Source organism: Seriola aureovittata, chromosome 16, assembly GCF_021018895.1.
Source record: "Seriola aureovittata isolate HTS-2021-v1 ecotype China chromosome 16, ASM2101889v1, whole genome shotgun sequence".
NCBI classification, from domain to species: Eukaryota; Metazoa; Chordata; class Actinopteri; order Carangiformes; family Carangidae; genus Seriola; species Seriola aureovittata.
The window spans coordinates 17,032,773-17,059,682 of NC_079379.1; the positions used below are offsets into that span (position 1 = coordinate 17,032,773).

Here is a 26,910-nt window from a genome sequence, read left to right on the forward strand (position 1 = left end):
AAAGATAGATGTACATTCACCTGTATCATGGCCAAAAACGTGCAGCTAATGTGCAATATTAAATCATTACAGCATTAAAATGTCCTAATATATCAATTTTTACAACATTTTCTTAACATAAAATGATAAAATATCATAACTCCCAGGTGCACAGCTGTGGCCAAACTCACTATTTTTAACCAGTCTGACTTTGGCTCTGTGGATGACAGTAAAACAAATGAGATGAGAACACCGCAGAGCCAAACAAAAAACCCACCGCCACGAGGCATTCCTCCACGAAGGGCGTGAGCATGTGTGGCCGGATGGTGACCATGATCTCCCTGAAGTCCAGGGCTGAGATGGAGCCGCTGTGGGCTTGGTCCCGCTGGATAAAAGCCTGTCGTGCATGTTCCAGCTGCATCTCCTGTGGAAGGGAGTGGAGAAAGAAAGGAGGGGAGTCTAGGTGTTAGATCATACAGTAAATGCATATTATTGTACACATATGTGGGTCATACACCTCTTTAAGTTGCCTTCATAAATTAAAATCCACATATACTCACACACATAAGCACATACATATAAAAACACAGTGTTTGCTTTGATGGGCCCCCTGGTGCCATCTCCCCCTTTCAGTTACGGGTAGCCAGAGTTTGGCCGGGCTTCAGCCTAGTCTCCTTTCCCAACAGCGGCTTGCCTACTGTGAGGCGTCACTTGGGCTTTTCACACCCTCCCCAAATCCCCATTAAACCCACTTGAGGCTGAAACATACAAACACACACACACACACACACAGACGTGCACACACAGGAAAGACAGCTAATCACCCAACTGCTCACTTTGTCTCTCTTCTTGCACACACATACACACAAAGGTCCACAGGGACAACGGCGGGCTGTGGTGGGGACAGATCCCACAAGGCCTTTGAAATTAGCTGCCATTATCGGTACCTGCAACCACAAGTCTACGGAGAGAGGCTGTAAACAAACTGCTGCCATCGATGCTTTCTCTATCTTACAACAAAACACTCGGTTACAGCAAAAGACAGGGTTATGAGAACGACACTAATCCACACAGTCATTGTGTAATACAGTCATACGCATGAGGACAGTGAGCTAAGGCTAGTTGATTTAGCCTTTGACTCACCTGCCGTGAATTATGGTATTGAGGTCAAAATAGCAATACGGTAAAAAAAATCATGAGACTGTTGTATCTTTATGCACAAGGTTTGTGGCAATAACAAAGGTCTAAATGGCCAATTCAAGCTTACTCACTTTTAGGTTCTATATGGTAACTCAACTGAAACATCTGTGCAACAGAAGAGTTTTTTAGAGCTTTTCTTAATTCTCTTTTGTCATCTCTAATATACATGTAGAGCTAAAACGATTGGCTGATCAATGGAAAATTGATCTGCAACAATTTTTATATCCAATTAATCCATAAACCATTTTGTTCACAAGTTTCAGCTTCTCAAATGTCAGGATTTGTTGCTTTTCTTTTGTTTTGGGTCAGTTTGCCTGATGAAAAATTGTTAAAGGCATTTTACAAACCCAAATGATTAACTGATTAATTGAGAAATAATCGGAAGACTCATACATACATACATACATATCTGTAGTACAACAGTATAAAATATTTCTCCATTAAAAAAGCACCACCAAGCTATATTAAGTTAATTTATTACACACACAATCCCACAAATGTCCTAAACTAAGAGAATATATTCAAAAGGAACACATAGAAAGAATGACAAAATTTTGTGTAAATGCTGAATCATGTCAGGGGAAAATGTTTTAAAATGTTTCTTTCAAGACAGTTCTGGCTAGTAGTTTAAGTACAATAACTTTTTTCAGTTTAAAATAAATGATTATCAATTTATTCAAGAAGAACGGACATTATTTTTCAAGCCACATGTGAAGGACAAAAAGTACTGTAAGGGGACTGATAAAAATCGTGAACATGCATGGCATTATTGAATTGATTGATTCAGATGTTATTGTTATAAATGGAACTCAAAAAAGTGGTATTACCACAACACAAAACCCTATGAGACTATGACTTATTGTTGTGTTGAATTTGAGTGATATTTCACTGACAGCATAACTGATCGACTCTAAATTCGCAGCGCCCAAGAGAAACGACTGGGGAAGAGTGACATTTACACAAAGCTGAATGGAGACCGGAGGGGAGTAAGAATAGACACTGCAACAAAAGAGCCAGATTTGCGAAAACAGCAAATGTAGCAGCCATGTGTCAGTATCACCTATGAGCACAGCAGGGGCTCCGGAGAGTGTATAAGTGAGTGGAAGGCAAGGAAACGAAGAGAGATTGACACACGTAAACATTTCCAAAGTAAATAAGGTGAGATATTTTGGTGTCAGCATCCTGAGTGTCGTGACTCATTTCTCCGGTCGGTTGTGAGTAGGTCAAAACACTTTGGTGAGAAATAAACTGGGAAGAGGAATAGGAGGAGGGGAACTAAAATATCTACAGTCAAAACAAAAAAGGAAAGTGTAGAAGTGATTTGTTTTGCATACATGAGTGTGTGCATGTGCAAAATTAAGGGTAAACATTTATCTGTGTGTTTGTAAACGTAGAAAAAATCCTGTTTCTTTGGACAAGTCAAAAGTCTGAAAAAGCCACACACCAACCACACAGATCAACAAAACAACTGTGGTCCAGGGAATGGAGCAGTTTGTAGTCTCAGCCTCTTAAAACCTTAACTTGTTGCAACTGTATGAGTGTTTCAGGGCCATGGTTTTTATTTGGGAGGGGAGTGATAGAGGCAGGAGACATAAAGCTGGGGGCTTAAGACAGCCAACAGGAGACCGCCGAGGCATTTGCAGTTGCTTTAATTGTCCTTGGACAAGAATAAAAACACATGACAAGCCACCTCTGTTTGTTTTCAATGGCTGTGATTCTCCTCCCTCTCTCTTCAAAACTTAAACAACAGATATGACTGCAGCAGGATTGTTTCCCTCTTTCCGATCTCTGCTTCTCATCAGCGCAGAGCTAAAGTTATTGTAAGGAGAAGCTTAAGCACAACTACCCATTTACATGTGTGCCACTGAGCCCTTTACACAGTGATGTTAAGGGCTGCCCAATGATTCTTGGGAGAGTCAAACATATAATTGGGACTTTTAAAATCTGAGCAATGCCAACAATGCACTTTTTTTGAGTGCTTAGGAAAGAAGTGGGACATGTGTTGTCCCCTCCATGTAATTCAAGCCCTTTACTTGCCAGCATTTATAATATGGGCGAAAATGTGCCACTATGTGCCACTTCTCTGGACATCGGTAATACCATTGCCAGAGACAACACCACGCTGACAGTGCGAGCTGAGCCTTGGCCAGCGTCCACGCGTGAGACGAGAAAAATGCATGTAATTGGTGAGAATCTCTGGCTTCCATCAAGACAGTAATTGGCCAGAGAGAGCCCTTGTGAGAAATATGCGGCGCAAACGTTTTCCCCGATAATCCCATCTTGTGAGCATCTGGCAGTGGCGTGGTTACAATGGCAGAAAAACACAATAAACACATGCATGTATGGCAGGAAGAAGAGGAAATAAAGAACAGGAACATTCCAGGGGGAGAAAGTTGGGTGATATGGAATTATATAAATGACTGAAAAATATTGAGAATATGGTATGTGTAATAACTCCCTGAGAACTTCTATAACTGCATATAGATTCTTTCATTTCTTTAAGGTTGACATTTACGAATGCTTAGTCTGCTGACGAAGGTATTGTAATATCACTGGGTAATAGTGCAATCACAAAGTATGTAGTAATTGTACAGGCTTAAACTCTGCTGCAGGAAATGTTGTTGTGCCTATCCTAATTGCCCTGTCATCAATCACTTGATTCGCAGATAACACACTATAGGAGTGAACTGCCAATACCTGGATTTGACTTGTACCTAAGTACTATAATTGCAGCAAGTAATGCACCATCACAGTGCTATTATTGTGTCTTAATAATGTGACTTACTTTATTAGAGCCCACAACAACAGCAGACCTCTCAAGTTAAAATATTTAGAATGTTCTTTTACAAATAACAGTAGACCAGAGAAGGGACGTGATAAAAGATGAAATGCAGGATGATATTTACAACACTCTGTTGAACATCCCTTACTCTTACCTACACAGAGAGGCATCCTATAATAACATGAAATCTACTCTCTTCTGCCATTTATTAAGGCATGAATCAAAAGCTATGAGAAATGATCAAATACAGAGAGCATAAGCAGGAAATGTGCATTTCATAGTTGAGCAATGAGTGCGGCTGGCTGCTAGCCTGCTGCTGTGAGGAGCTGGAAACCACTGAGTGACTGACTGGGAGAGAACTGGGCATGCTGTCAATGCAAAGTACAGCATCTACTGGCCACAACGCCACACAGTTGCACTCATGCACGCACACGCGCACACACACACGGGCAAAAACAAACACACACAAATACAGAAACACTGACATAAACACAGTTGCACAATGCTTTCATGCCACTGGTCCCACATACGGTAAAGCAGATAAGTAAGATAAACACACATACATAGAGCCACACGTATTTATAAGCAGACATACTATATGTTCAATCACATGCACACGCACAAGGACACACGTACATATAACAATGTCCCAATATCCATACTTTGCTGCCCACTGTGTGTAAGCCATCTGGTCTAAGTTAAGTGTAATATAAAAAGCTCATTCAAATACATGGTGAGTGTGGATGCAAACTTGGCACAGCTCAGGCCCTCTCTCCCACCCCCTCTACCACCTCTCCCTGCTTAGGCCTGATTTAAGTCTAGACATCATATTGGAAAATGGCTCACACGCCACAAATACACTAGGAATATTCCAGCTATACTATTTATGGATGTAGAACTGCGTCTCTACCTGCTTCAGAATAGGTGGAGTGGAGAAATGCTAGGTGTACGTCAGCTAATGGAAAACAAATGCAGAAAATGTCCAAAATACAGTACATAACCTCAGTGTTTCATTAATGACTAATCTGGTCAATATGGAGGGCTGTGCTTGGGAGGGATAGAAACGTGCGTCTTTATGCGCACACATTCGTCTGGCCAGGCTTAGTCAAGTATCTAAGAATACAGTTATGTGACAGGATTGTATGAACAGCCTATAAACAATATGTGAGGATAAGAAAACGTGTACAAGCACATAAACTGGTTGATACAGATTAATTGACTATCATTGATGTCAGTCAGACAGACCAACAAAAAAGGGCCATAGACAGAAACGCAAAAAGACAAGGACGAAAAACAGAGAATGTGTCTCCTTCGTGTCAGCAGAGTGGGAAAAAAATGGCATGTGAGAGACAGGGAGAGCAGGTGATCAACACAAAACCTACCAGGAGAAACTGGGTGAATTCTCCGTAGCTGAGCTGCTTGTCCCTCTGCATGCCAAAGTGCAGCCGTATGAACTCACAGTCCCAGTTGAAGGGAATGTGCTGGTGGATGGTGGTCTGCCCGAAGACCTGCTTCACATCCTCTGCAGAGGAGACAACAAAAGATGAAAGATGAACAATGAATAAATAATAACAAGATGCACCAACTATATGGCAGTGGAGCCCTGGAAGAAGTATTCAGATCTATTACTAAAGTAAAAGTAGCAATTTTTACAACTGTGTAAAAATATTCTAGTACGAGTATTATCAGCAAAAAGCACACAAATGTGATTGTTATGCTGTTATATATTAAATTATTGCTTATTATTACTAGTACTTGATAAATTAATATGGAAGTAGCAGTTACCGTTCCAGCTGGTCTGGCTGGAGCTAATTTTAACAGCATTATATACTGTTACGTAGTTTGAACTGTAAAAATGTGTCATGTTTCAGAAGCTGATCAAATATTTCGTATATAAAATCTGAATTAGCAAAGTAACTATAGCTGTAAAATAAACATAGTGGGTATAAAGTAAAATATTTCCCTCTGAGGTGGAATAGAAGTATAAAGTAACATAAACTTGAAGCACTCCAGTAAAGCACAAGCACATCGAAACTGTACTAAAGTACGGTACTAGAGTAAATAACATTCCACCGATGATTTCCTGTGTTGACGAATGTAAAACAGAGACAATTTAAACAAAAGTTAGCAAGCAATGAAGCAAAAGTAAAACAGTTATATTTTATAATCCATTATGATTCTTGAACAGTTTTGTTTAGGTTTTACAGATTACATCCCACTTCTAAGGCAAATTATTTTACATTAACCATGTATAAGGCCTTCATTAAAAACCTGCCCATATTCTCCTTTTTGTACGTTCAACAAACAATTATCAAATTCTTCTTCCTGCATAAGTTTTTAATTTGCCTCAATTAAGACCTAAAAACTGTTGGTACAAAGTCTTGTGAGTTAGGTCTTAACAAACTGCATGTGTTTCCTATCTTGTGGTTAACATTAGTAATTATTTGATTTTGGGGAGAAAAAAAAAACGTCTGTGATTATTTCTGTCAAAATGTCAACGTCAATCTCCAGAACACAATTCAACTCTGATTGAGTCTTAAGTTCCTCAACTCTAAATCAGTTTTGAATGACACATGGCAGAACTTGTTTGAGCTGTGTAGGCTCTGTATTCAGATGGAAAGCCTTTTCTTCTCACTTATGTTCCTCCGCCTGAACCCTCTAAGCCTCTACAGCCAGTGGAGTGGAGAGACACTGAACATGAGTCCTAAATTACAGCCTTACTAAAGAAACAAAAACAAACCAATAGAGTGACCTGTTTCTTATTACCAAACAAGCCACGCTGAACGAGGGGAGAAAGGAAAGGAGGAAAGAAACAACTTTTTTATAAAGACAGACAGGGAGGAAAAGAGAGAGAGAGAAAAAGGTGATATTTACTTCAGCTCAGCCTTACCTTCAGAGAGAAGACAGCTTGTGCATTGTTTTTTTACACTTTAATGAGGCAATAAATATACAGCCTTTAACTCTTTAAAGGAGAGGCTGCTCCAGAGCCTGCCGTTTATATTATCAGCTTTTATAGACCTGTCAACACTCAGTCGTCTTTCAGTGTTTCTTTTCTTTTTTTTTGTCTTTCTGGCTGAGACACAACTGCATTTTATATGCCGTGTTACGTTGCAATTTTTATGAACTCGACATTCCACCAAATTATGCATTTATTTTTTAAGTGCTAAAAATTCAGAGCACTGTGCCGCCTGTACTTAACAGAAATTACTCAGGTTATTATCAAATTAAAACGGCTTTACAGAAAAATGAAATAAAAAGAAATCAGAGCACAGACATTTATTGCATGGGAGAACAAACGGGCCTTTAATGCAACATAAGCTGCAGCTATTAATGTTTTTAATAGGTAATAAAGAAAGGAGTTCTTTACTTGGTGCCATGGTGAAGTTCTTTAATCTAACGAACGGCAAAGAGAAAAAGAGAGCGAGAGAAGAAAAAAAAGGGCGAATTCTGTAATGTATCACAATAAAGCAACTTTGACAAGTCTATAATCTCAGTCACAAGTTATTTGCTTTTGGTGAAATGGTAGCCTGATGCAAGTGGCAGACACTGCAGTCAATGTTTGTGCATGGCATGATGTGTGTTATGTTTTTCATGCAATTTTCCACTTGTATGTGAGTCTCATAACTCACAGGCATTGGGATATTCATTAACCTTTGGGAGACGCAGAAAAACAGCGGACCTTTTAATTGCCACCAAGACAACGTCACTCTAATTGATCCTTTTAAATATGAAAATTTACATATGTGCATATATAATCACCAGCAATGATCTTGCACCCTGTCGACAGCAACAATTAAAATGAAATTCACTTACTCTTCCCTGTTTGCGAGCGGGATGTGTGCACTGCATTTCAAATCAAGCCTAATGTGCTAACGCCTCGCACACCTACAGAAGGCTGGCATTAGACTTGTTTAAATCAATTAGGCAAATGTGAAATAAGCAACGAGTACAAATGTCTTCCCTTTTTCACCTCGGAGCTTCCAGGCATCAGAGTAATGGTGTCAATCAATGCACACACACACACATACATACACATAGCGCTACCCACCCCCTCCTCCATCTTCATCTCCATCCTGTAGTTGCCACCAACCCTCTCCACCTCCAAATCTAACCTTACCTTCTTTACAGACAAGGTACAGTATTTTTGTTTGTGGATGCAACCACAACAGAATAGATGAGCGGAGGTCAGACCCCCACATAAATAAAAGAAGACTTTGTATGCAAACTTCGTTACTGGCACATTTAAAAGGAACAGTCACAGTGATTTGTCTGGATTGGCTAAAAAAGTCTGTTAAATGTCAAATGCAAAGAAACAAGTGTGGTGCTGAGACCTGAACTTTTATTTCATGTTTACATAATACCATTAGAGTTAGACTGCATCACAATTCTTATTTGTTAGTTGAACAGCACACGTTAAACAACAAATTTACTTTCTCCAGAACTTTGTTTTTTATCAAATAAGAATATGCTTATCACCGTAATGTTGGTATTGCTAATAATTAAAAAACAAACAAACTGATTTTTAATTACATAAAGACAAAGTAATAGGGCAACACAAAACACTCAGTGAAGAGTGAAGGACAAGAAATAATAACTACCATAATAACAATATTGTAAAAGGAACGATCATGAGTTTCTAGGGTTTGTATTTTTCAAGGATCAGTAGATTACCCCAGGTCTTTTGTAAGGCACTTTACATCACCTACCGTGTACATACTAATAGTTCAGTGAGACACAAACACATTTGTGGTAACTTGACTGCTGTATTATTTTATCTAATCCTGTAAATCAGAGGCAGAGTTACTCACCAAAAGTGGTCACTCCACTGCCCGCTTTATCAAACAGCAGGAAGGCGACCATGAAGAGGGAGTCCGGGGCACACAGCACCGACTCAAAGGCGACAAACTCCTGAAAGGAGATCAACCTGAGAGAAGAATGGAGGGTAGAGAGACAGACACAGTCTGTAAAAGACAGTAAAATGCTGTAATTTGAGTTGATTCATTACTGTGGTATTTCAGTTTACCTGTATAAATACTTCAGCTACACATGTGAGACACTGAGACCCTGATATTCATTTAGCCACACATAATTAAGTTACATGAATAAAATAAAATATTGAAAAAAAAAACCCAAACAAGTTATTTTAACACTGCATTCAACTAAAAACTAGTACACTAGTTTCAACCCATCAATCTGCGCTACAAGTAATTCAAGCTGCCTTTTATTCAGTAGTCTGTTCTTCCATATGTAATGTCATAAACTCATCGAGTGTGACAGCAAGAAAAGAAAACATTTTAAAAAGCTCAGTGTGTGTTCCCAGGCTGCGCTGGCAGCTGGTATGGAGAGGGCCAACTTCACACCATCAACGAAAAAAATTATTAAATAGGAAGTTTTATATTCTAGTGTGCCATTTTAAACAAGTAGAAGGGGGTAGGAGGGAGTTGGGAGCCAGCTGAGGAAATATGATTCATTCGATATAAATGTAAGGTGAGGTTAATATGTGGAAGTCAAGCGAAGGCAAGGTGGGAAAAAATTTTAAATTGTGAATTTGTCTACGTCGACACTGAAAGATAAGTTGAGCAGATTCACTTTATCAAACTTATTCCAAATTTATCAGTTTTATATCATTAAATGTCCTGCCTCTCCATAGTAACACATATGCCCACTAGCATCATTAACAAGAAAAAAATAAAATGAACATAAACACTGCTATTGTGTGAACCCGCTGAGAGCTCCCTTGGGAGATTCCTGCTGTGGGGAACTGGACCACGCAGTCTATCCTTTATTTAGGTCCTGGTTCACAGTTGCACACAAGTCCATTATGAATTTCACAAATGGATCTGATAATTACAGGAAGGGTCAGTGCTAATGAGCAGTCCCCGAGCATCCATCTATTAAAACTATTTCAATTTCCAAGGGGGAGTGTGGAGAGTAAAAGGGAAGGGGGTGCAATGATTACATTTTCCTGGTTTCTTTAATTATTAATGTTACTGATGAAATTTAGAGATGTTCGTTTGTATGTGGACTGTTTCGAGTTTGGACATAGCTGCTTATGTGCATCTTCTGTGCATGTGCTTGTATGCAGAGGATATACTGTATAGATGAGACAGACTGAGAAGGAGAAGAGCTGTGCACTGACAAAAGTATCGGTTATCAAAATAATACCAACAAAGGGGACCTATTCTGAAAATTGTTGAGTGCCAGAGATACTTCATAAAGGTTGAAAAGCAATGTTTAGATTACTGGCTTTTGAATCTAGTCTGCAAGAATGTTATTTCTTCCTTCAAACATTCATAAAAAATAAAAAAAAACAGTGAACACAAAAGCTGCTTTCAATACAAACTAAGAAATACACATACTTGTATCATACAAGGTAACAGTGGACTGGAAAAGAAAAGATGTGTGTGTCGGAGAGAGCAACAGAGGAGCTAAGAGAAATAAAGAGAGGGAATAAAAGTGAGCATACAGTACTCCACTGTGGCAAATGAAATCAGCTGTCATTGTTTCAAAGGCAAGACTAATTGTTTTATTAACTAAGCAGGTAGTTCTTAAAAGCAGAGCCCTGCTGATGGCAAGTAGGTGGAAGGGGGCACAAAAGCACACAGCTGTGACTGTGGATCCACTGTTAAAAACAAAGCCAATACCATTTCCGCTCACGCTGCTGGAATATTATCAAACTCTCCAATAATGATCATTCCTTTGTGACAGATGTGTAGTACACTCTGAAATTATACCTCAGAGAGGTTAATAAAGGAGTTTAAGCAGGTACAGGCTGCAATGCAAAGACTCAGAGCAGTAGTTTCCCAGATAGAACCAAGGGAAAAGTAAGATTTTTTTTTTTTTTCACATGCATCAATTTACATACACACTGGTCATCTCGTCTGTGTTTTCCCAGACGTGGATAATCAGCATATTAGTGTAACTGAGAGGGCTGTTGATCACTGAGGGATTGGACCATGGTTTAGACCGGGGAGTCCAGACAAGATCCAGGGGGCATCTCCATAACACACGAGAAACATTCCACATACTCATAAGCATTTACACACAGCTCTGTAGCCGGGGATGAAGCTTATGATGGTTGATTAGCAGCGCCATGACGGCTGCGAAATGATTACCATGAGACGGGGAAGCCATCGTTTTTGCTATGCAGACCCAACCCCAACGAGACACTCAATAATCAAATAAACCGACAGCATCTCCCAACCATCAACTGCTATGGCATGTGTCCAGGGCTGCCCAATCCATGTACTGTGCAGCCTGGGATGAACTTCGGAGACAAGGCTAATGTGATACTGTAGCATGGCATCTCTTCGGCGTGCTGTGTACTTACTTTACTCTGCAGTACTTTGTTAAATCTTTAAACAGGGACAGGCATATCCGTGACATGTATCAGACGGGAGATGTAACACACAAGACATAAACAAAGACTTTTAACATGTGATTCTATAGATGACAGCTGAAAGATGTTTCTGATAAGATGACAATACAACGCAATTTAAAGTGTCTGTCCCGCATAAAAACTCTACCCTATATTCCATATATTTTTGTTTGTTTTTATATTATCTTCACCACCCTGCTTTTATCTCTGTCTCGTCTCAGCAGGGTTCTAAATACTCTCCTCTGAACCGAAAGCCAGGCTTGGAAACATTGTTTACAAGTAACATAAATGCATGGTGTTGGTTAGGCCTGGCTGATAGAAAGACAGCTCTCCTTCGTTGATAGTAGTGGGAGAGAGGGGCCTGGAGGGGCTTCAATAATCCCCTGTCCCTGGCATCTTGGCACTGTTACTGACAGCCTTCCACCCACCTAGAGCGTGCTTGCCAACAGACATACGCACCCAAACACACCTCAAAAACACACATACACACACACAAACCCAGGTGAGTGCTAGCTGCCAGGATCTTTTTTGGTTTGTAAGAGTGGACACCCACCAGTCCAAGCCCAGAATGCCCACAGCAGCTGGCAGACTGCTATTTTCCCAGCACGCTCCCTTAACAAAGTTTTTTTTTTTTTTTTTTTTTTAAACCTACAAGAGTCTATGGGGAAAGTGTTTTTTCTTCACACTTGAACAGATGCTTCTATCAAAATATCAGAGGGAAGAAGGAATAGAGAAGCAGAAAGGCAGGGAGTCTAAAAGAGCCAAAACGAAATGGAGGTAGCTCAGAGTGCATTATGGTATGTGAGAGTGTAAGGAAAAGTGATGATGAGAGAGAAAGCATGTAAAGAAAGTGAAAAGTGAAAAGAGATGACATAAATAAGTTGAGTCAAAGAGGAAAATCTTTAAACCATCTTGTCGTTCTGTATGTCAGTTCACACATATACAAAATGCTTGATCCTTGGAAATTGAGACATCTCAAAAGTCCCGTCTCTATTTCTGTTTCTCTCTCTCTCTCTCTCTCTCTCTCTCTCTATTTATCTATCTATCTATCTGTTTCTCTGTCTCACTGGGAGCAGCGAGAAGAAGAGGGAGAAAAGTGATTTCCACATAACAGATTGTTACGACTGTCACTATATCCCCTGATTTACACAGTGGCGGAGAGGGAGGCAGACAAATGCATTTTCACTGTTTACACCCTGGCATCTAAGTAAAATTTCTCTCACACAGATACACCCCAACAGAAAAGTAAGCGAGCATGTTGCCTGCCGTCCGACCCCCCGCTAAATCTATTACCCCTGACTCATCTTGTTGAAATGGAGTCCTACCTGGCAAAAACAGCAGCAGGCGCACTAGCTTCAATAATACTACGCTCATATACCAACCAGAACTTATTGTTCACAAACATATTAGCATGAGATCGGGCAAACTGTATGAAAAATACAGCCACTAAAGTGGTTTGTTTTGTCTTGCTCCCCCTTCTTTTCATAAGGTTTGCACGGCTGAGCGCTTGAAAAACAATGCATTTGTATTTTCAGCTGGCACAGACAAGACTGATGTTGCCGCATCTCCACTTTCTATATCTATTTGCTTTGTGTTCATGAGACGCTGGTCTGCAGAATAATCATCTACACTCTTTGTCTCGTCAAATCATTTATCCATCAAAGTTCAGGAGGAAAATAACCCACCGCAAAGTATTAGCATCATAAGGCCTTTACATCAACTGAAAAAAAAAAAAAAAAAAAAAGGATCACATCTAAACCAAGGTCTAAACATTATTTGGGAGAACAGAGATTTAAAAAACAAAACAAAAAAAACAAAAAAAAAACTTTTTTTTCTGTTTTGCCCCCATATCATTTCCATTCCCCTCCACAAACCCAAAATGAGGTTTAGATACAAAGCCTGGGCCATGGATTCCTAATAGATTTACCCTGATGCCACGGCCACCATTTATCCTGCTCCAAAGCTGCACAATGCAACGGAGTGCTCCTGAATAGCATGGGCAATTACAGTGCACGTGTGTGTTTTTTATGTGTGTGTGTGTGTGTGTGTGTGTGTGTGTGTGTGTGTGTGTGTGTGTGTGTGTGTGTGTGTGCATGCGTGCACGTGCGAGTGCCTTGCTCTCTCTTTTTCCAATTCCAAAACCCCCACTACTCCATCTCACCGTCCCCTGTACATGCACAGACACACACACTACACACACACACTACACGCACACTACACAAACACACACACACACACACACACACACACACACACACACACACACACCTTAAAGCAGATGTAATAACATGAAACTACGCAGCCATGTGCACTTTGCTCTTTGTAGAAGCCCAGGTGGTTACCATGGTGATGTAGGTTTTTTTTTTTTAAATCTTTTTTGACTTACCCTAACATTTTATTACCCATCATTATGTATCATTAAATACATACATATTAATGTAAAAAACAGGGGTGATGGGGATGGGGGGAGGAGTAAGTGTGAAATTGGGGGTGTATCTACAAAGAAGGAAACACCTGAAAGGGGCCTTTGGTGGTTTGATGTCTCTTTGCTATATAATTCAAGTACGAACATCCCTCTGTGCATTTTTTACACCAAAGGATTCAGTACAACATAGATTTGTTTATACAATGCAAAATAACACTGGAAAGGTAGTTATACATGATCAAAGGGATACATAATGGATATACTGATCGCTTTGATAAGAGTCTGTCATAAGCTTACTTAACAGTTGGCTTAATATTAATGAGCGTGGATGAATTTGCGGCATAAAGAGAGGTTCAGCATAGCAATTTCACAGTCAGATCAGCATAAATCGGCACAAGATAACTTCATGAGATACTCTTTGGTTGATCTCTAATTTTATCATTTTGTAAAAAACCTACAGCTACATTTGCTGTGTATCTATTACATCTAGTGTGACAAATCACACCACTTACAATAGCAGTATATCTATAAGTATAACCTCAACACTGCAAGGATTGTCTAAACAATTCAAAGTGTACAAGCATCTTAATTTATGTGAAACATCACCTTATATTAAAAGTGAAATGTTAGAACACCTACCCATCTTTCTTCTGGTCCACCACTCCAGCCAGCAGCTTTGTGGCCTCGTCCGACAGCCGGATGTCTGTGTGGGCATGGAGGAAACGGCTCACAAAATCCTCCGGTGACATGAAGTGCTCATCATTTTTCTTAACGCTGGCATACTGTAAAGCGAAAAGCAGATACAGACAGGAAGACAGATGCTGAGCTTTAGAATTTGATAAAAAAGAGAAACAAACATAAATCGACCGATGAGTGAAAAGCTTCTTTGATAAGAGGCAAACACAAAAGAGAAAACAAAAATATATGGGTTAAATCCCACCTTTTCAAAAATGGCTTTCAACTCAGTGGGGTCGGCCCTCCTAGGCAGAATTGCCTGCAAAACAATAAGTGAACAGTTAGTGAATACAACTTTCATCCACAATGAGTGAACACAATGGCCCACTATGTATCAATACCACACTTCTTCTGGTGCGCCTTGGTCGCATCCTTTGAGCAACACTGTAGAGCAGTGGCTGCCAACCTTTTTGGCTCGTGGCCCTCAAAACAAAGTTTTGTCTGGTTCTGACCTCTTGTTACAGGTTGGAGTGGCGGCCAGTTAGGTCTTATCTTAATACTATTAGCAGATGTCAAATCACCCAGTAATTCAAAAGCAACACAAACATGGGAACATTCTAAACTCAAGGTTCGCTTACTTTACTAGCTTTTTATGAAGCTTTTGTCTGTATCCCTTTGGAAACATGTGAGCAAGTTTCAGTCAGTAAAGGGGGAAGGGTGTTTTATCACAAACTTAATCTTGTAAAGGAGAAATAAGTTCTGCTCTGCTCTCATTGACCAGCTCGCAACCCCTCAGGTGTATCCTGTGGCCCACACTGTATAGAGGATGATGCTGATGTTGTGATATGTGTGATATTTAAAAAAACTATTAAACAATGCAGCTGTTAAGGACTGTTCAATTATTCATATTAAAAGTTGGTGTGAGTGTCTGAGAGTGCACATTAAACAGGTATGTGAACATATTGGTTGCAAACAAGCAATGACAGTACAACCATGTTAAAACCTAAAGCCTGTTGAAACTTCTGGCACATGCAGGTAGTTTGCCACAACATGTAGCATGATGCTAACCAAGGTTACCGGTGAGTACAACCGACTTATTAGCAGATACAAACCGGTAAAGTGGAAAAAATGGGGCCTGGGAGGAGCAAAGTGGATAAAAAGGAGCAACAGTATCATTGCTGCACTTTGCATCATTTTTGAAACGACGGCACTGTCACTTTGATTTAGGCATTGTTAGCTAAATGTACATGAACTAGCTAACCGGCTACAGTAAAGCCTCAATGTCATTGCCGTATGGCCAGTGTTAACCTCTAGCACATCCTCTTAATAGGCTAACCGGCGGAGAGTGAGCCCTCCGGGGCAGACCGCCTACCGGGCGGAGAGCTCAGGGGGAGACACTACCGGGACCTCACACATCACCGGCAAGGCGACAGCTCTGCAGAGAGAAGAGAAAGTGATGTGGAAAACTCATCAGCTGCTTACCTTTGCTGCCATGCTAAGCAAGCTCACCGTCAAATAGTCCCGTTCACTTCCTCCTGCGTGACGACGTTCCCATGGAGATCACGCGCCGGTGCAGTGAAAGGAGGATGAAAGAGGATCAGCTGTGCACGTGGTGCGGGGCACGAGAGGTCAGCTGGTCAGTGGCTTGTGCATGCCAGATCCATTCAATGATCCATTAATGTGATTGTCTGTCTGTCTGTCTGTCTGTCTATCAGTCTATCTGTCTGTCTCTCTCTCTCTCTCTCTCTCTCTCTCTCTCTCTCTCTCTCTCTCTCTCTCTCTCTCTCTGTATATGTGTGTGTTATATTAAACTTTTGCCCAGGGTGCTGCAGGACCCCTGAGCAAGACCCTCTTTTTTAGTGACAATTGAAAGCATTTAGCATTAGTGCTCTGTCAAAACTAGGAATATACCAATCATGCTGTTTAATACAATATTGAGAATATGATAACAAGTGTCATCTAGTGTTAATTTTTATGATCTTTTCTTTTTTTTAGACTGTGTCTAGATCCAGCTGCCCAATGCATACTTTGACTACAGTAAGCTTACATTGAAACTAGTAAAGCAATTTAAATGGCCGTTTCAAGAAATCAGAATCACAAGTTTCCTTTCATGGTTTCCTATAATATTTCCTATGCTACATATTCTGTATATATGTATAGAAATTTGTATCTGTGAAGAAGAGAGTGTCAGTATTGATGGATTTGGTGACAGCCTCTACTCATCCCCCACCATCATTTCAACCATCAACAACCTGTAAACCTGAAAAAAACAAAAACAAAAAGGATCATAAAAATAATAGGCTATATATGTGTTCGCTGCAATGTTCACTCTGAGCTTTAGTGTACATGGAATATATTTTTTGTGTGGGTTTATTCTTATGCACATAGAGTCTCTACTGTACTAGGAACACAGGTCTGTAGACATCGGTATAAAAGTCTTAGTTCCTTCCTCACGCCTCTTCTTTCCTCACAGTAAATGGTTCCTATACTTTATTTCCAGCTTTTCCAGCCCATCTGTGCTTTGTGCCGGGAGGGAAAAAGGTGCAGAGAGAATTTCATGACTACAAAAGCAAAGGTTAACATTACTCACAGCATAAAAACAATTTAAAAGGGAGCAAAAGGGCTCTAATGGCCCGACAGTCTTCAAAGAAAATGTATTTTGCGCTCAGAATAATTCATAGCTTTTTGCTGGTGGCTTTTCAGCTTCCCGGAGACCCAGCATGAACCACTGTATTTTTCCCAGCAGGCTCTCTGCTCCTCGCAAAATGGCCTTCGCCAGGGCATACCTCGCATCCCCTCCAAATATTGACAGCACTGAGTCCATCGCTTATTGGAAAAATGGCTGTAAGTAATGTTTTATCAGCAGATGCAATCTCCACACCTGTATTTTCTCCTGTCATATGACAATATTTGACAAGATTAATGATTTGATCCTATGACATTTTATTTCCCATCACTGTCAATCTGCCAGCAAACAACTCTTACTTGTGGCATTTAGTGTAGGAAGCATGTAGCAGCATTTGCTTTGCTCTTGTGTTATTCATGAACCGCAAAATTTACTTGAGGTGTATAAACTACAGTGTCTTGCAACTCTGACATGAAACTCTTGACTGTTTACATGGAAAATTCTTTAAAACTTACACTCTGAAATGATTTTGCTTGTCATGTCTAAAACAGCACTTTAGTCTCTATTTTTAGCAATCAAACCAACAATGATTCTGTCAGCCGCCACAGAGTAAGTGGGTAATAATGATAAACCTTGTGACCTTTCAACTTCCATGGCTTGAGGGGTCTCCTGCCCACGTCCCCAAGGGCCCACGTGTCCTGACAGCTTGAGCGATGAGTGGCGGACGGCTGTCTCAATCTGCCTCCTCCTATTTTTAACTCACACTAAACACAGAGCTTCCAAAATAGGCCCGAACTCTAAACAAATGATTAATAGGGCACTTAGGGCCTCCCCACTGACCAGCGTGTCCCTATTAACAGCCAATAACGGAGGCCTCTGGGGTCAAAAGGTTTAAAGACTTTCTAATAAAAGTAACACAGACATGCGGATGTGTTTTGGAGGAGAAAAAGTTGTGTCTCAGTTTGAAATGCTGACAAGTTAATAATCCCTTCTCAAATGGCCCTACCGCAGTAAAATGGCCAGTTTGTTCTTACTTTTATTGCTATCATCTGTCAGTCACTCACATCTCTCTCTTTTTTTTTCTGCCGCTTCTTAAGTGGACTGAAAGAGCTACAACAGATTTACAGTAATGTTCTCGCTGGGGCTTTATTCTCATTCCCCACTCTTTCTTTTCTCTTTCAGTTTGAATGTGAATTCTTATTGTATTTTTAGGCAGGAAATGCCTAATGGATTCCCAAAGACGTATTCATGACATGGTAATGAGATTCAAATTTGTAAGACATTTTTGACCTGAAAAAGGAGGCCGCTTGTGGCAATGGCTTTGTCCTGTGTTCGACTGCTCGGGAACATCGTCACTCTCAATATTCCCTTTTTTTTTTTTTTTTTTTCAATAGAATTTTTAGAATTGTATGCTATGAACAAACAAAGCCAAAAAGACCTCACATGTAGAAATAACTGAGGACTATATTGATCTGTCACTTACTGTCAAAACAGGTTTTCCTAGGGTTGATGGAGAGCATCATGGGTCAGTGCAAGGTTGCACTGTATTATGTTATTGCACTGGATCATCTTAAAATGTGTTGTTTTTTTAGGCATCACATGTTATCCGTTCATATTCAAAGTTATACAGACAATAAACAAAAACTATAAAGTAAATAACTCAACATTACAGTTCATTCAGCTTGGAATATATAAAAACGTCCACCTTCCCTCCTCCACCCAACCCACCGTCTCCCACCCCAAGATATGCAAATGAAAAATGTTTAAATGCATCACCAGACTTTTAAAAGCATTAGTGAAGTAAAGATTCTGCTGTCACAAGTGCTGCCTCCCACGGCCCCAGTACCTCCTGTTTGAGCCAATTCCCAGTCGCTGATATTTCTGTAATCAAAATACTGTATCTACCTATGCACCACACCACTGATCAAAAGTAAATGTGAACAAGTTAGAGTCATCATTTATTTCTGGGGAAAAGGGTATGAGCATCCAATAACTTCAATTATTCAATCATTTTACAAACCTGTTCCCAAAAAAAAGCCTTTCCCACATCATATGCTGATTTAATTTAAATCTTTAATTTTAAAAATCTTTAGTCCATGTCTGTGCAATGGCCAATGCTATCTGTTTGATATCTGGTTTGGTAATTCATTATGAATGAGGGCTATGTGTCTCTTTGTTATTGCTTGTGATGTATTAAATAAACACGTTAACGGATGTACAGTCAGTTGAGTATCACAAGGAATTCCGGCAGCTAACGTGGGAGCCCGAAGCTGAACACAGAGAAAAAAAGACTTAGCTAGAATATTGTATGTTACTTTCAAATGTAGAAATGCCACAATACCACATACATCCTCCTGCTGCTCTAAATACTAAATGTGCATTCATCCACTGCTGAAAATAGTCCTCAATAGATACACTTCTTACTCTTGTTTGTGCAATGTTTGCTAAAAACAACAGAACCCAGCTGTTTTACTTAAGTACTGAGCTTTTTTTTAATAAAATGAAACTATATTTGTAAGCCATTTTTAAACATTAACATTTGCAGTTGGAAAGAGATTAGTTTGGGGACATGAGCGCCGTAGATAAATTACTGAAAGACGGACAATCACATTGTTGGTTTTGATCTTTTCATGGGAGTTGTTTACAATAAGATAAATAGGCAGAACATGAAAATTTGTTAATACCGTATAAATGCTATGATTCAGATTTTTGTACAAACAGGGAAAATATGTTGAAAACTTGCCATATAATGTGCTAGACAAACAGAATTATGAACCCTTGTTATTGACCTATTTATTTAACTATGTGTGCACAAAGAGCAGAAATATCCTCTAAAAGTAAAAGTATTTAAAAGTGGAGATGAATGTTTTTTAGATTGGCAAAATCAAATTTTATGTGCCCAATGGGGTGACCCTGACATAACCTACAGCCTAATTCTTCTATCACTTTTTTGTTTCGCACATTTTCAGCTGGTCTTCTTATTTAGACCTGTCACGTGCAAGAAGTTAAATGTCTTGCTGAACGACACATCAGCAGGACACATGGCTGCTGATGGACACAGTGGCTACAAACCTGCAACCACTTGATTATAGCCACTTTATTTCCCCTCTAATTAACTATGTTTCATGTGAGAACCAAGATTAATGCCAAAGTCGTTCCAGTTGAGCTCAGTGTTTGAAAAACTCAGAGATGAAAACACCCATTGTGCAACGACAAACCATTGCAAACTTCACACTTGCCAAAGCAGGAATTTTATATAACTTAGGGGAGTCACCGAAAAACCACAGAGTAGACAGACTACCCAGATAGTGTGGGACGACTTAGACAAATCTGTTTTGAATAAAAGACAAGAAGGTGGCGAGAAGAGAAAGGATGGGCGAAAACAGCCTGGTGAAGCCATTCTTATGAAGTCAGCCTTGTAATCCATCTAATATGCTGTACTTACAAGGCAAAGAAGTGCTTCTTATGTCTATTTTGTACTTCTTTCTTACAGCTTTCTGGTGTACTTACTCTCGCATAAGAAAAGCATTATTTGTGCTAATACATAAAAGCCATCAGTCCTTCCTTTATCATTCATATAGGGGAGCCTTCTGTCTCTATGCATAGTCTCTGCTGCCAGTCTAACAACAAAACAATGCCTCTTATAATCTACTTTCATTTCTCCAATCAGTTGGTTGTCAAACACTATGCTTAATCATCATACATAATATGCACTGCATTAAAGTGGCATTCTTGTAAACACCATATCTGTAATAGTGTGTGACAAGCTGCCTTTGTTTACACCATAATAACTGGGTGTTTGAATAACTTCTCAGTGACTTTAAGTAACCAGCCAGACTCACTCTGCTTCCATTCAGCTGTGCAGTTTGATAACTTGGACTGACGTTTGGCATGGAGCTGACTGTGGATTATACCAAACAGTGGGGCTGAATGGACGTCTCATTCATTTCACCTGTGGTCTTGAGACATGGGAGTGCATTTCCTGCACACGCGCATTTTCGGAAGCAGTGTACATCCGCTTGTCACATTATGCAAATGTAGACGTGGGCATCCATAAACATGTGAGACAGTTAATATCAGCCCCACCTACACACACTTATTTGAAGCACCAGCTTTGCTTCCTCTGCACACTCTCCCCCTCTTTTCCATCTGCCATGAAACTCTCCTAAACCTCCAGGCGGGCTGTCTTCACTGTAGCTTCTGGATGAATCTGTTTAGTATCTTTCAGTTCTGATGAAACGCTACACTAACCATGCTTAAGGGCATCTGGGATAGGCGGTGGGCCTGGTGAAGCAGGAGGGAGGGAGGATGGGAACTTTGAGACGGTCCAGACAGGCTAGTGGGCAGGCTTGAGCTCCTCTCTCTCACAACAACAAGGACCCACACTGAAGCATGCTCGGACCCTGCAACCAGAGAGGGCACAGGGGTCCTCCAGCCTGCCTGGGTTGGGATAAATGAACCCAGATGCTTCCCGCAAATGCAGAGCGACCAGGCTGAGGGAATGAGGGCGGGGGGGTAGGTGGTAGAAACGGAAAAAGAGGAGGCTTACCTCTTTTTTTTCTCTCTCTCTGGTTGAGGCAGTTGTCTGTCAGATTCCTGCGCTTTCTCATAACCACTGATCACAGAGGCCTCCGTGCAAGGAGCATTGTGGGAAATGATCAGGGGGGCGTTTGTGTTTGAAGGAGAATGAGAGCAGCAGCAAATCTTTAAGTCCTTTCCTGTTCCTCTTCCTGTCAAGCTGCCACCTGGACTGAGAGAGAAGGAGGGAGCGAGAGAATGATGGTCGCATTTGTCTAAATGACTTAATTGAAGTTCAACTTGGTACAGGAAGTTTTAAACTGTAACATGAACAGTGTGGTTCAATTTTTTGAGTGACTTATTTTATAGATTAGCTAGGTTAGCTATTCATCCCAGCAGTGCACTTGATTGAAGATGCAGAGCTGCCACTCTCTTGATGGTTCCCCTCTATAGAGTAAATACCTGTCAGTCGCCTTTTAAAGGACTAGTTCAACATTTTGGGAAGTACGCTTTTTCGCCGCCCTGAGTTAGACGAGAAGATTAATACCATTCTCACATCTGTCCTGAAAATGTGATGCTACAGCCAACAGCCAGTTGTAAACAAGTCACCAAAAAAATTACAGCTTTCAGCTGAGAAATAGTCCCGCCCATAACCCATGTAAAACCACGATGTTTTTACACTCCAGTTTTGCACTGAAGACAATATAAAAAGTTAATTTATGAGGTTCTGGTAGGTGGTTTTGTTACCTTTGGACAGCCAGGCTAGCTGATCCCCTTGTTTCCAGTCTTTGTGCTAAGCTAAGCTAATAAGATGCTTGCATCAGCTTCAAATTTTTTAGCTAACAACTAACTCTCTGCAAGAAAGGAAAATTTCCCAAAATATCAAACTATTTGGTTAAGACACCTATGCCTGTCCGGTGCAGCTCACCAGTTGATTCTCCTCTTAAGAACACTGCATTGTGCATAACATATAACTACTTCAAATACAGTATAACAATAAGGATTTGATGTGATGATGATGCAATAAAAAAAGATTGGCTGCATGAAAACATTGGAATTCTGATGCGTTTATTCCCCTTTTTTGCAGTAGCGCTTCAAAGCGTCTTTTCCATTGCAGACTGCGGTGAAATGTTTCTCACCAGGGACCTCTGGAGTAACCTGTGTCACTACCAATCTGCCAGGCTCTCGTGATGCCATCCAGATGCCCCATCCTGAAACACACACCGGCCTCTTTGTTTGCTCCACTTGAAGTTTAGGAGCCCCTTTTTTCACCACACTGGACATGCACTAACACATATACAGATGCACACGCAATTACACCAATTCACGAGCATGGGTACACACTTTCAAACCGACACAAATTTTCAGATACTCCGTGTGCTTACCCACACGTGCACGCACACCCACACTCATAAACCACCCCCTGTCTGAGGTAGATGCAGCAATGAGGAATAAACGACAAATTTCCTATTTCATTTTACCAAGTCTCGCCTGTTTTAGCTCACTCCTAACCTGCCTTGCCACATCGGAAGACCAAGAGTTAAATTAGAGAGGACTAAATTTCCTGAAATGAAATGACTGTCAAATCAACTTTGCGCCATCATCTCAGAAGAGTGCAAGAAAAATAACCCAGTCCTTCCATTCTGTTTTTGCCAACTGAACAGCAAATAGACTTTGAATTATCAAAGGCAACCAAGGTAAAAGGCATCGCTCTTACATGAATTATGAAACAAAGTTGAGTTGTTTTAGTCTGTCTTTGATCTCAGAGATTTCTAGTGAGCCAGCAATATGTAGCTCCTGTAGATGTCAACATGACCATTAGGAAGTGCTGACATCTATCTGATTAGGATGACAAAACAGCAAGCACCTGTGTGTGTGTGTGTGTGTGTGTGTGTGTGTGTGTGTGTGTGTGTGTGTGTGTGTGTGTGTGTGTGTGTGTGTGCGCGTCCCAAATATCATTCACATCTGCTGTACTAAGTTTTTTTACATTTTACATGTGTGCATTCTTGAACATTTGAGTGTATCTGAGTCTGTCCATTTTTGTTCTGTGTGAGGATGTGAGAGTGCATGCCTGCGTGGTGTGCTGGCTGGCTGTCCTGCCTTGAGGGGAGATAAATGGCTGAGTGTTGTTGTTGTCCAGAGAGCAGACACTCAGACAGCCGCTCACACATGATTAATTGTTTCCTTGTTGGGACTGGGACCAGTTGACTGTGTCTGGGCCAAGGCCTCCCACCCAGCCTTTCCAGGCTTGTGTGTGTGTGAGCAAGAAAGAGTGATGAAAGGCAAAGACAGTAAAAGAGAGAGGGAAAGAATGTTATGTCCTATTTTATGAGTTTGTCTGTCATTGTACTCTCTTTTTAAACATATGCTATTGTTTTGAACCCCGGCCACACAGTGAAGTGGTGAGGTTTTTGGTTGAATGTGGTGAAAATGATCGATGCGAATTGAGGGGATGAATTTGTCCTGCAACCTTTTCATGTTCACTTGAATTGGATTGTGCAATGCTAAAGGTCTTTAATGGACTTTTTCCTGCAATTGTTTCCCTCCCTCGTGTAGTTATGATGCAGATACTGTGGTGTGTAATTAAGCATGCTCTAATTACTTGATCCAAGTGAAAGAAGCTTTAGCTATTGCCTTGAATCATGGCTGCACATTGATTTCTCATAGGTCAACACTGCTCAGGTTGATCTACAGTGATGCTGGGTTTCATGGGAGTGCATGAGTGAGCCTGATGATTGATTAATTACAATTATCAGAGGCCTGATAATTCACCAGAGATGATAATAACATCAAGTGTGCTTTATTGCTCTGGTGGAAAAAAGCCTCTCCGGTGTCTAAATTGTCCCCCCTGTTAATTTCTCTTCCTTCACTGTCCAATGCTTTTAAGTGCAGCAGGACAGGTGGATGGCTGATCCACTGTGTTCAAATATTGGAGGTTTGGGAGGGGATGAGGGCTAAAAATCAGGAGTAAAAATAGAAAACAAACTCCCTAATTGCCAGGTATCATGGGCATACGGGAAGGAAACGCCGCAGGGGGTGTTGTTGCCAGACGTCACAGTTAAAAACACGCTGCCATCCTCGCAGGGCCATTTGGCTCGGTTGCACATTGTGGTTTAATGATGGCATGAGCATGACTCACATGCAACACTGATTCACTTTACATTAGACCCTTAATCACAGCAGCTATTATCTCCCCTTTGTGTTGGTAAAAGTACTGGACTCCAGCAAGACTTGTGTTAAATCAATGCAAAACATTTACTCAGTGAGAGTTTCTACTTCAGTCATGTGTGCTGTTTCACAGTGTAGGCCACTATCAGCCAGGTTTGTGATTGAATTCGGTGGTTCTTTGATGAATAAAGCATTACTGGTTTTGCTGGGGTATGTGTCATATTTCACAGATGCTGATCACCTAACTCCTACCTTTTCTTCCCTGAAAAACCAAAGAGCAGTAAATACAGAAACAGTAATGTTGATACAAAAAAGGGTTAGAAGTTTGAGGGTAATCACCCATGCTGTGTAACAACTTTTAAAACCTTCATTTTAATACCAATGATTGCCACACACCTTACAAACCATTTTTGATACTAGACTCTAAGTTTGAGCAATCAGAAAACACATCTACAAAAATAGCTTCTCAGCTTGTTTCATTTAAACTAATAAATAGTTTAATAAATGAATATGTAATACATTTAATATATCATTTAGATGTAGCCTAACCACCTCAATTCATGTGAATTTCAAAGGAGTCAGAGGCTGCAAATTTACTCTAATTACCTAGTTTACTACTAGTTTTCCTTGTGTTATTGTTTTTCCCATATTGGTTAGATTTCGTTTTTTTTGTTTATTTGAAGTAAAAATAAAAACTCCTGTACTGTAATGTTGGAGCATCAAATTTTTCAATTACAGGAAATACAAAAATGTGGGTAAAATATTTTTTCCTAAGGCTATCTCACCTGCTAGCTGTAACTTTGTAGCTAGGAAGAATGCAGTCACTGCTACTCTGCTAAGCTAAGCTAGTTACCTTTTGGCAGTATTGGTTCATCTGGTATTACTTTTGTTGTACATTTTTTCCCAAAATTTTTTCATAATTATAATAATTAAGTAAATAGGTAAAATTCTGGTCTTGGCTTTGTAGGGTACTATATACATTCTCTGTGCTCCATTTCTCGCATTTGTGAAATTATACATTTATCTGTCAAAGACCTGCAAGTTGGATCATATCATAAACTTCATGGCTGAAACAGGGCACTCATAATCCCTCCTGACATCAAACCAGAGTCTTGTGTTTTCATAGTGACTCAAGCACCAGGGATAGCAGTAAACTGAAACATACCCATCTGTTTCTTTCTGTGTGCCAACATGTCAGATCAGGTTAAAATCTGGACAGGTTTAAGTGACAGTGAGGCCGCTGCGTGATCCCATACTGTGTGAACTATCCAGTGTCATGTTCACATGCTTGGATGAGTTTATCCTCATTTTCAGCTGAGCTGTGATGACTCTCATAAAAACACACAGGGCCTGCAGAGGAAAGCATGAAATATAATCCAGATATTGTATCTGCTGGTTGTATGTGTAACTAGGTGGAGTAAAATATTTCCATTTTAGCTATTTATGTTCCCCTCAACCACATGTATGAAATTTTGGGTCAAAGTATGGAGCTTGATGGTTACCTCATAGTGTGGATACATCTTTACTTTTCTAAAGATCAAAGTAATAATGTGTCAACTTATGCATTTTTTTTTGGATTAAAAGGGAATTATATTTTTGTGGCTTGAGATATGAATTATGTGTGCTGAATCTGCAGTGACACCGCATGTTTTAACACAGAGCAAATGTCTGTCTGAATGCGGCCTAAATCATACAACTATAGAAAGGTAGTTAAAGGAATAGCTTTGTTCTTGGGAATAACGCTTATTTTCTGTATAAGTTTAAATTTAGCACTAATATTGGAACCTAAGGAGGAGCTCTGCCAAAACTGCCAATTAACATATTTAATTCACACAAAAATGTGCCAGCCTAGAGTCTCCACTGGTTGTCCTTTGTCCTGTCTGTCTGTATGCTAAGCTAAGCTAACCATCAGCTGGTGCTAGCTTCAGACAGATATGCTAGCGATATTAATATTCTAATCCAACTCTCCTTGTGAAAATATTTAACTTTTCCTTTAATGACGTAAGACTTATTGTCATTGTGGTCCTTGATGTAAAGATAGCAACGATTGGGTGACAGTATTGAATGTTTTATCTTCTGGCTCAAACCAACATTATAATCCTATTGAATACCCTGTTTGCTATATTTTCATGCAGCTTTCCTAAGAGAACATCTATGAG

At 40.2% G+C, this 26,910-nt stretch overlaps 1 protein-coding gene and 1 long non-coding RNA gene across 3 annotated transcripts in view; one reads left to right on the forward strand and one right to left on the reverse strand.

The window, feature by feature from the left end:
- The window catches only part of LOC130184293 (electrogenic aspartate/glutamate antiporter SLC25A13, mitochondrial), a 47,260-nt gene extending 31,205 nt beyond the window's left edge, over positions 1–16,055 (reverse strand). The window contains exons 1-6 of one of the 2 annotated variants that reach the window (XM_056400216.1): positions 15,922–16,055; positions 14,705–14,758; positions 14,404–14,546; positions 8,770–8,885; positions 5,344–5,483; positions 257–403 (exon numbers count right to left, since the gene is read on the reverse strand). In XM_056400216.1, the coding sequence (XP_056256191.1) occupies positions 257–403; positions 5,344–5,483; positions 8,770–8,885; positions 14,404–14,546; positions 14,705–14,758; positions 15,922–15,933 (612 nt within the window). In that variant the 5' untranslated portion in view covers positions 15,934–16,055. Of the gene's footprint in view, positions 1–256; positions 404–5,343; positions 5,484–8,769; positions 8,886–14,403; positions 14,547–14,704; positions 14,759–15,551; positions 15,582–15,921 lie in introns of those variants that run through there. The other variant, XM_056400217.1, reaches the window with a different exon arrangement.
- Positions 16,056–17,181: 1,126 nt separating this feature from the next.
- LOC130184078 (uncharacterized) lies at positions 17,182–23,056 on the forward strand. The gene is made up of 2 exons (XR_008829926.1): positions 17,182–17,283; positions 22,671–23,056. It is a non-coding gene; the product is annotated as an uncharacterized LOC130184078 (long non-coding RNA).
- The last annotated feature ends 3,854 nt before the right edge of the window (positions 23,057–26,910 follow it).